General features: G+C 40.7%; 1 protein-coding gene across 1 annotated transcript; it reads right to left on the bottom strand.

Moving 5' to 3' along the window:
• Window positions 1–5,561: 5,561 nt before the first annotated feature.
• On the bottom strand, window positions 5,562–10,468 carry LOC132466492 (beta-1,3-galactosyltransferase 2-like). Its single transcript, XM_060063743.1, has 3 exons — window positions 10,463–10,468; window positions 7,286–7,528; window positions 5,562–6,745 (listed from the first exon to the last, which is right to left on the bottom strand). Exons 1-3 carry the CDS (start codon window positions 10,466–10,468, stop codon window positions 6,158–6,160), a joined length of 837 nt encoding a protein of 278 aa, XP_059919726.1. The 3' UTR covers window positions 5,562–6,157.
• Between the last annotated feature and the right edge of the window lie 260 nt (window positions 10,469–10,728).

Below are 10,728 nucleotides of genomic sequence, written 5' to 3'. Positions count from 1 at the left end.
TGCTCCATTCATAAGACTCATCGATACATTCACGTAAACACTATTCTGGATTAAAAAAACACATACTTGGTTCACATCTGTGCATTGTTGTTTTTTTATCTTATCAACAACTTTTTTGCTGGATTGTTGGGGCCGATTAAGCTATTTGATTTTAATTAAGAAATTGTAAGGTCCTTAAAAAAGGAAATCACAATTTGTGGACGATTTCAAAAATCCTGACTTTAATGCAAAATAGTTCTTAAAAGCATTGAAAAATCGGTTAAAGCTATCACTAATGTGTGTCTTTATTGCCTTTACCAAAATATTGTTTTGTTAGTGCGTTTTTAGTCAAGGTTTTTAATGAGGTTACCTCATGAATGGTGGAGCATGCAACAAACATCATCACATTCTAAACGCTACCCTTGAGTTGATGTCCTTGGTGGGGAATATCACTACCAAGAAAGTCACCTTAAAAGGTTTGGTTTGACCACAGACGCACCATGCGGCTGTGGTGACCGTTTTTGGGACGTTTTTTCCCACACTCTGTCAGCCATGAAGGCATGAAGCCTGTACTAACATGAACCCTTCATAGTTTTACCTTGAGGGGTGGGGAGCAATGGAGACAACCGTTCTGTCGCCCTCCCTCACTGTTCTTTCTAGGGGAGGAGAGAGAGACAGAGCATGGGGGACACTGGAAGATTGGCCATTACACACACACACAGTGTGTGTCTGTATGTGTGTGTCTGTGTTTGTTTGTGTGTGTGTGTGTGTGTGTGTGTGTGTGTGTGTGTGTGTGTGTGTGTGTGTGTGTGTGTGTGTGTGTGTGTGTGTGTGTGTGTGTGTGTGTGTGTGTGTGTGTGTGTGTGTATGTATGCTTCTCTGTGAAGAATGGTCTCTCTGTGGTCTTACACACTGGCCTTGTTCACACTACGGTCAGCTGCCACACACACACACACACACACACACACACACACACACACACACACACACACACACACACACACACACACACACACACACACACACACACACACACTCAACAACACACACAAACACTCAACAACACACAAACTTTGACTTTGCTCTCTCTCTCTGTCTTTTTACCTAAACAAGAGAACATTCTGAGAAAGATTAAACGTATTCACTTGGGTCTGCTGAGGAGAGACCCCTTCTATCATTTATCTCTCTCAGACTTTATCTATTCTCCCATAGGTTGCATTTCATCTTTTATCTTCCTGGCAGCTCAATATAAATTAGTGAATCCCTTTACGGCAATCGTGATTTATCGTGATAATGTGTTTGTTCCAAAATGTGTAAGAGTCATTGAATATACATTAAAGGATTAAAATGATACACATTTGTTTGTTTTGATTTTACTGTAAGATCATCTGAATTTATATCACTAAGCCCTCATTACACTGCTACTATCATGCACTACAATTATCCATGTCTAATTTAATTGAATGTTATTATTGACATTTCTTTCTGAGCGTTAAATTATTATTGATTCATAATGATGTCCATCTATCGTTTTTATCTTCCCCTCTACCCATTTCAAAAGGATGATACAAATGTGTGGTTTCTGAGCCTTACTTGTAACTCATTCGATCTTTCGTTATTCTCTGGTTGCCACAAGAGAAAGCTTTGGGCAGTGGGTGTCATTCAAGTCACTGACAGGAGGGGGCACTGTGAGAGGCTGTTCATCTGGTGCAGATGAAGAGAGGTATAGAGACAGAGACCAGTTGGGATAGACAGAGACAGAGACAGAGAGAGAGAGAGAGAGAGAGAGAGAGAGAGAGAGAGAGAGAGAGAGAGAGAGAGAGAGAGAGAGAGAGAGAGAGAGAGAGAGAGAGAGAGAGAGAGAGAGAGAGAGAGAGAGAGAGAGAGAGAGAGACCAATCAAATGTTCTATGGTATATGTCATGCATGGCACAAAACCTAATTTTACTACGCTATTGATTTATATGTTTTTCAAGGATTCCTGATGCCCTCAGTAATAAAGGTGGCGTATTTGAACTAGACAGCAATTGCCTGAGAAAGAAACCTAAAACACTAGTATATATATAACCAAAACACTGCTTATGTTTATTTGTAATTTTTTTAGGAATGCATAAGTTTATATCTTAGTTACCTTGAACATCATTATCTTAGTAAACAATAACATGAATAACATTAGTAAACATTAACACCATTCGTGAATGATTACCAGACCATTGTTTAACTGTTACTGTTTTAGTGTAGTGTTATAACTGAATTAACTAATGTTAACTAACAGTTAATCAAGTTAGCCTTGTTGTATATGAGAAACATCAAAATATTAAGTGATTTTAAGTGATGTTTTTGTAACTAAGAGGGTGAGACAGCAGTTTCAAGGGTTGTATCCACAATTATTATTTATCCTAAATTATTATATATAATAATAAATAATTCAATTCATTTTCATTGTGCTCTTCAAGGCATTCACAGTGCTTTACATAATGATTGAAATGTGTGTGTTTGTGTGTGTGTGTGCGTGTGCGTGTGCGTGTGCGTGTGTGTGTGTGTGTGTGTGTGTGTGTGTGTGTGTGTGTGTGTGTGTGTGTGTGTGTGTGTTATCTTCTGATAAGACATTTGTGTTCTGTTGGTTTTGCACTGGAAAGCACATGATTGAAAAAAATGACTTCACTTTTGGGGGTTCTCAACGGTATTTCCCTCAGCGGCCCGTCAGGGTAAACACCAGCCAGGTGTCACTAGTCTGTTCCACTGGCTTCTACCGACCTATAAAGCCTCTTCCTCTTATGAAGAAGCTCCATGACCAGAACCCCACTAAAACACGTGGATCTCCCTGGGATGCTGGTTTTTGGCTTCCAGGCAGGTGAAAGCCTCTTTTGGCTGGATGATGTTTACCTGGCCATGTTGTATGGGTGCACCAGATAAAACACATTGTTTGCAACTTCTTGCAAACACATCATGCTCGTGTTTGTCCAATGTCGTCCACCCGACAATCCGCGTCAGCTTCTTGTCTGGGAAGGAGGGAGCGGGGTGGAGACATCTCTCTCCGATATAGTGGTTAGGGTTAGGGTTAGGGTTAGGGTTAGTGAATATGGACTGCAGTACCCATGCAAAACGCTCTGTGCCAATGTGGTGAATTGCACCTTTAAAACTGATTGTTAGACTCTGGTTAGAGAATTGTAAAACAAATACCCTTCTTTAACTCTAAACGTCACCCTTTGATTGAAGTATGTATTTTTTACATCTTCTCCTTTCATGCCACTGGGGAGCTATACTTCCCCTGTTGAGAACAACACTGCAGAGGGGGTGATCATGATCATCTCTTGGAATGAAGACCATATCCTTTTCTCCGGCTCAGAACTGCACTGCACTCAGCAGCTCAACCAGTAACCGCTTCCTGGAAATCCTTGTGATTCTACATTGCAACAACCAGAACCAAAGGTCCAGCCTCTCTTAATTATTCTGTCAGACTCTGGCATTTTCTTCAGGGTTGTGGATGACTTCATCTCATCCACTCAATCAACCTCGGCTCTAGCTGTACTTAAAATTGAAATTGCAGCAAGTAGGTAACCACTATTTAAGCCTAAAGCCTGGAGACAGTAGGGATGACTTCAGAAGAACCTGCTAATGCTAGATCTCAGCCAGGCAGCAGTGCCCAGTCTCATTACAGGACCGAGTCCAACAGCAGGGCAATGGTGGATGTCTCCAGGGATGTGCGGAGATATGTTCTGCATTTGCCCTGAACTTTGATTACGTTACAAACCAGGGTAAGTCTCTAAGATCAGACATAGTATCACTTTTTTCCACATACATTTTCCTGATCAAATCCAAATAAGCTTTATTTCTTTAATTGATAAAGACTGACAATTATCAACTGACGGACCTTGATGCAACCAATAACCACTGATCTGTCTGCTGTCTGTTTGAGCAGTTTATTAAACGAAAACCAGATCCAGAAAGATCAAAAACACATAATCAAACTAAAGAACTCAACTGAGCCCTGAATGAGTGGAGAAGCAGGCTATTACAGCCCTGCTTCTCCACCTGCTCTCCTCAGGTGCTCCGCATCTCCTTAATTGGTAGCAGCTCCAATGTCCTTATACTGGACACTGGGGGAAATGGGTGGTAGACTTCTTCAACAACCCGTCCCCTGGGCTTCCAGGGCCGCTGTCCCGGAGCCGGGTTGCCACAAATGACCGACAAAACTATAATAATAATAATAATATATATAATACAACTGGGCAAAAATCAAATAAAATATAAATATAATAATAATAGTAAAAAAATAATATGTAAGGGATGATGCATAAAACGCTGTTCATTCTCGGGAAAATAAGCCCCGACAGGGTGAACAGGACACCGACGCAGAGCTGAGGTGTCTCGCTTCACCCTGGAGGGGCTTATTTTCGTTGGCAGAAAAAGTCTGCCAACGACGTTGTCGTCGCTTAGCAACCAAATACGCTGGGGTTGATAAGTTACCGGACTACTTGCGGAATGATACGAAAGACGTGAATCAGAGGCAAAAAAATCGACTTTCCTTGACAGTGGTCATCATATGCTTAGCAACGGTCATTGTCGAAAAATAAATAGAATATACTTGAAAGAATAAACACACAACCATCACTAGCCACTTAATCGTGAAATGTGTCCGTAATACACACTGGTAGTCAGTACAGCAGCATATCACCCAAACCACCACAACAAACACAATGAATCTTTAGGTAGGTTAGGAAAAATGGGGAAAGTGTTATGGGCCCAGCTGCGGACCTGTAAATAAATAATAAACAGTGGCCTGGGAAGAGAAATTTGCCCAAGAGGTGCTGAAAGGACACAAAAATGATATTAATATACAAGTTCTTGAAAGTCTTGATACTGAGACGGGACCATCTTAACCACAGCCTGCTGGGGAAGGAGATAAAACAGGATTTGCAAATAGCGCTTAAACTGAACCTAGATCCTAAGAGAGGTTTTAACAAACATATTATTCGTCCAGGGGGAAGAGGATGAATGAACAGTGAGTGTGCTCACATTTTGAAAATCTCTCACGTAGAGTTGCACACCACCTATGAAGAGTCCTACTCTTTACCATAGCAGTATACCTCCATGTGAGTCATGTGTACAGGCACGCTGTGTAGACTAACAGCAGATCCAACACTGGCCCTATGCTCCCCTTTATATTGATCCAGGTTTGGTGGAGTCTGCCCATATGACCAGCCAGGTTAGAGGACGATCAAAGACCTAACATTAAAGCCAGTATATAAACCTAAGATCTGGTAAGCCAACCCTCACCTTGGCCTAGGTCTTTGCAAGTATTTTTTACAGGACCGAGGAACCTTCTTTTTCCAGACAAACTCTACGGTATCTAGGAAAGAAGGTCTGATGGAGGAGTAGAGGTATGCCCTGGAACAAGAGGGAGAACCCTGGGAGAACATAATTTATTATATCAAAACCGACTCCAGCAGCTGAAGATAGATTAGCACAGATCAGCTGTCACAGTCTTCTGTTCCACTCAAGATAACAAGGGGGCAAAGTTAACTTTGCAGAGGTATTCAAAGTTGTGAGTAACATGAACTCTGAAGATACGTGAAGCTATGGATTGCAGTCCTATAGGGTAGGTTGTGTAGAGGATAGTTCCCAGAAGCTGTTTTAATAGGAAATATCTCACTTTGTTCAAGTTCAATTTGTATCCAGATATTTTATCAAATGTTTGAAGAGTGGCAAGAGCAGTAGGGACAGAGATAGTCGGTTGGAAACGTATAAAAGGAGGTGATCTGCTTAAAGGGAGACACTTGACTCCATACTAATCCTAAGTATACCTGTAATATGGGGGTTAGCTCAAAGCGCTATCGAAAGGGGTTCAAAGGCGATTGCAAATAGAAACAGACACAAACGGCAGATCTGTCTTGTAGAGCGATAAAGGCTAAATTATTCAGATTGAATATTATCTGTGCTGACTGAGGCCTGCGGAGTAGAATAGAGCAGCTGAATCCAGGAAATACACATTTTCCCAAACCAATTCTCTCCAACGTATAAAAAAGGTAATTCCACTCCCCTATATCAAATTACTTCTCACCAAAGATAACAAAACCTCCTGGGTATTAGAGGTAGAAGCCGCTCATATTTTCCTTTGCTTCATCTTCAGTTTTATCATTTGAGTGAGCTCTCATTGCATAACTATATTGATGGTTTTAATTACCCATTTTATAGTTTCTCCATGCATCCAAAAGCTGTTGAGGACTTTCCAGTTCTGCAGCAATGATACGATTCCAGGGAGCTTCTAGCAATAGAAACATCTTTGAAGTCAAAAATAAAGAGTGTGCAGGTGGATCTGTGAGATCAACTCCAAGATATCTCATACACATGCCGAGATAAACATCTTCCAGCCAAACGGCTTTCACCTGCCAGGAGGCCACAACCAGCTTCCCAGGGAGATCCATGGAGAACACGTAGCAGAGTCCCAGCGCATACGGTGGGTACGTGGACTCGAAGTACTCATTGTCTGGCATAAACCACTTGGAGTTTGGGTCTCGATGAACGTGAGCCTTCCTCACCACGTTTCCCGTCATGTACCCGTGTCTGGGAGTCCTGTGGAGCTCCTTCATGAGGCTGCGAACATTGATGAAGGTGTCTGAGTCAGTCTTCATGGCGTAGGACGCGCCGGGGCACCGCGAGTCAAGCCACTGCAGCATGAGCATGGTTTTAATGGTGAGGTTGTGGTAGGTGTCCACGAAGTCCCCCTGGAGCAGATCCCGGTGTTCCACGCTCTCACGCAGCAGCTAGGACACACATCTCACAAATGGTTAATCATCAGGATCCATCATTTCTATATTGTACTGTACAATATAGAAATAATGGATCCTGAAGGATTAAACATGAGTGAGATGTACAATTTGTACATCATTTGTACAAAAGAATTGCAGGGAACACTAGATAGGACGGAAAAATGATTTGCGTTACCTAGATACAAGATAAGGGTCTAGTAATAAGGCCGACCTTTCATGAGTGAAACCAAGTGGGTGCTACATATTGGTGGTGGTTAGTGAGGTCCCCCCTTCACTTTAGGCGTCTTTGAGTGTTATTAATTATTATTATTCTTCATGTTTAACCTCTGTTTTCCTTTTATTCCTAGTCTGTTTTACATAGTTTTGAATGATGACTATATGCTCTGTAAGGTGACCTTGGGTGTCTTGAAAGGCGCCTCTAAATTAAATGTATTATTATTATTATTATGAGCACCTAGATACAGGATAAGTTAAACAAACGAGGGTCTAGTAATAAAGCCGACCTTTCATGAGCAATGTGCCTGATAAACACACCTGATCCTGGAGGTAATTGTCCTGGTCTTCAGATTGACCCAGCAGAAAGAAGTGGCTCACTCTTTTGCCCAGTACTGTTGTTTCTCCAGCCCAGGTGTCACGGATTGCATTGCGTGCGACCCGGTTGTGCGGAGCCACTGTGATCATGATCACCAGGAAGGGCTTTTTCTGTAGACAATACTCTGGTTCATCCAGTATGAAACAGTGCTGCTGTGGGGAAGACACAGAGTAGAGATTAGGATCCTGAGAGAAATTTATAATAAAATATTAATCACACCAATTTATTTATTTATTTTTACTCCAAAAGTCGGAATGACAGGAAAGCATTTCTTTTAATATTGTCAAACGATTTGGCATCTTCACCAAAAACTATGCATGACTTTGAAACACAAGGATTATGTTTTAGTAAAGTGAAAAGTGCCGACTGGGGAGAGATGATCAACATGCTTACACTGTGAGCTGTCGTTGTGTTGTTAGCGTGCTGAGTGGAAAAGTGCCTTAACGGAGACCATGAGGATTGATGGTTTAAAGCATACAAATAAAATGTAAAAGACAGCATTAAGAGGACTGCAAAGGGGGCCAGCAAAGGGGGCCAGCCTCTTGTCCATGGAGCAACTCCACTGCAGAAACAGAAGAGAATAAATTATGACGTTTGCACGATGACATGTTTAGTAGAGCACCTGTTTGACAAACCCACAATGAGAACGACAAAGCGGTCATGGGTTGGTTTGAGTTCAAAAGTTCATCCATGGTCGTATATTTTAGTTGGAGACACAAAAACAAATACTTTATAAATCAGCTCACTTAACAAGATGCTGCATAGCTTCTGAATTTGATTATTTTAGACAATGATAAATGAAGACTATATTTCAGAGAGGGTGAAACAGAGATGGAGATGTATATAGAGAGACAGAAGAGAGAAATAAGGTGAGGTGAGACAGGTTTGATGGGGACAAGATGTATCCCAGTAAGGTGAGATTTTTAACAAATGTTAAAATTGATCAAAAATCAAAATAGCTCAGTCAACTTATTTGAAGACTGCCGCTAGTTGAATTTAAACCCCTTCAGAAATAATCGATAATGAATTAACTTATTTGTGTAGCTTTGATTTACAAGTATATGCAAAAAAAATTAAAATAAACCGGTTGCGACAAACAGACATACGGTTGCGACAAACAGACAAATGTACAGAATGGGGATAAGCAGCATCCAATGTCTGAACAGCTGCAACAAACTTGTTTAAAAGCGTGTGAAACCCATGGACCTAGGTGAAACCGGACTGGCTCCACCTCCTGCCTTTTGAGCTTGCTGCTTTGGTTTGGCGAACGTTGGATTTCAAAGGAGCCGGGGGAAATCATTTAGGTTCTACAAACCATCCATGTCGATGGGCCCCAAATGTGACTCTTGATACATTACATTAATAGTGATTTCATAAAAATGTTCTATTGAATTTGACACAATGTTCTCAAATCCATCTTTGTATTTCTGAAATATAGGACATCAACAATGATCTCCCCATTTTACTTTACTTTAGTAATTTTTTGACGTAACTATTGTCACAGTTATGTCAGCGACGTATAGTATACAATATTATTTGGTAGTACAGTACACATTTAATAGCAATCTTGTGTTTGACTGAAACGGAAATGCAATATCTTGAGCGAAGCCCGCACAGGGTTATTGATAGCCTCATCATTAGCTTAAACACTGCACACAAAATATTGAATACAATAAATAACCACACATGAAAAACAACATTTAACTGGTCATTAATATAATGGTATAAACTAAACAAAGAAATACAGGATATACTTTAAATTGAATAGTATCATGAATAAATGCTTTATGTGACCACAAATGTTGATCATTTTAGTTTCTGAAGTTTGACTGAATGTTTATGTCAAATAAATAAGACAGATACACTAAGAATATATGCAGGCCAAATGAAGCCAAAAACGTCATAATCAATGTTTATTTTCAACCTAATTCTAAAAGATTTTTTTTTTTAAGTGAGGAATCACATTTAAGTATAGACTTACCAACGTCCAACATAAGCTCTTTTGATCATCTCTGGGTGAATGTGGAGTCAGGGCTCGGCTATCCCACTGTGTCAGACACACAGAATACAGATGCTGACAGCCTTCTGATACTGTCTGCAGTGTGGTTTTTGTGGTCGACTACGTGTTCAAGCCTTTAGTTGAGTATAAATAACATCATCAGAGGAAATGTTCCGCTTTTTTCATTGTGCAGAAAATAACGGCAAAATTAATATGTAACCATATCAAACCAACACATAGGTTAAAGTCTTCAAGAGATTAAGGTTCAAGGCTCTCTTTATTAATCCCCTAGGGGCAATTTGATGCACAGCCAGCAGTAAAAAGAAACAGCAAACACATAACAGATAAGACATCAAATAACATAAAAACATCACCTTTACATGTGGTCATCGACCAGACTCATGTTAATTTTGATAAAAGCATCTGCTAAGAACTATAACCATCTTTCAGTTAAATTCTACTGAGGGTTGGATAGCCAATGCAAAGGTTGATAGTTGAGTGTGGATGAGTTGAGATATGATTTGACAGAAAAGAGCTGTGAAAACGTATGTTGTTTAAAGGAGACATATTATGGTGTTTTCCCAACAGGTTAACCCAGTATTTGAGTTCCAGAAAACATGTTTTTGAAGCTGTTTGCTGGAAATAGCATTTAGGACAAATAATCTCGCCTACCGCTATTCCCCTCTGTTGCAGTCCCTTCAGAATGCGCTGTTTCTGGTGTCTGTAGCTTTAATGCAAATGAACTGCTGCCCATTGAACTATGAGTTGTCAGAGTTAAACACAGCATGGAGAAGTGATTGTTACCGTTTGCTGACTCCTGGAGCTCTATATATCGATATAATAAAATAAAATATAATAATAATAATAATAATATAGAATACTGTATATAGGTATTTATATAATATTATATAATGATGATATTATGAATCATAAAGACTACGTCTGACGTCTCTTGTACTTCCACAACAAGTTAAGACTCGTAGTTGGGCTTATCTCGGCCATGGTTGAGAATAATTGGGGGACAGGAACTTTGGCCTTGAATCTCTGAAGTCCATATTGAACCGCGACATGGAGGAGAAGGGGATTGTACTCCTGAGCTGACGGACTGCCGCCGCCTTGCCGGCATCTCCGCCAGACTCCCTGCCAGGCAGTCACATGGCAAACTGACAAATTAGACAACTATTTTTGTCTGGAATATCCCTGCTTCTTAAAAGCGCGAACATCTCCGCCAAGCGCTCGTCCGCTAGTCCACAAAATCGTCTCTTTGATCTGATTGGAGGGGGGTGGGGAAGTGGGTGGTAGTATTCAAATGCGCCCCCTTCCTATGTAGGAGGGGGCGCCGAAACGGACTCGCTCGTTTGGTAACTGTAGGCGGGGAACTTTCAG

Source organism: Gadus macrocephalus, chromosome 10, assembly GCF_031168955.1.
Source record: "Gadus macrocephalus chromosome 10, ASM3116895v1".
Lineage (NCBI taxonomy): Eukaryota > Metazoa > Chordata > Actinopteri > Gadiformes > Gadidae > Gadus > Gadus macrocephalus.
This window is presented reverse-complemented; position numbering and strand designations above follow the sequence as displayed.

Bases quoted from the DNA above. Each gene is read 5' to 3' on its own strand.
- LOC132466492 (XM_060063743.1), bottom strand. The intron at 6,746-7,285 runs GTGTGTTTATCA...TGTGTGTCCTAG, and splicing joins ACAATTACCTCCAGGATCAG to CTGCTGCGTGAGAGCGTGGA.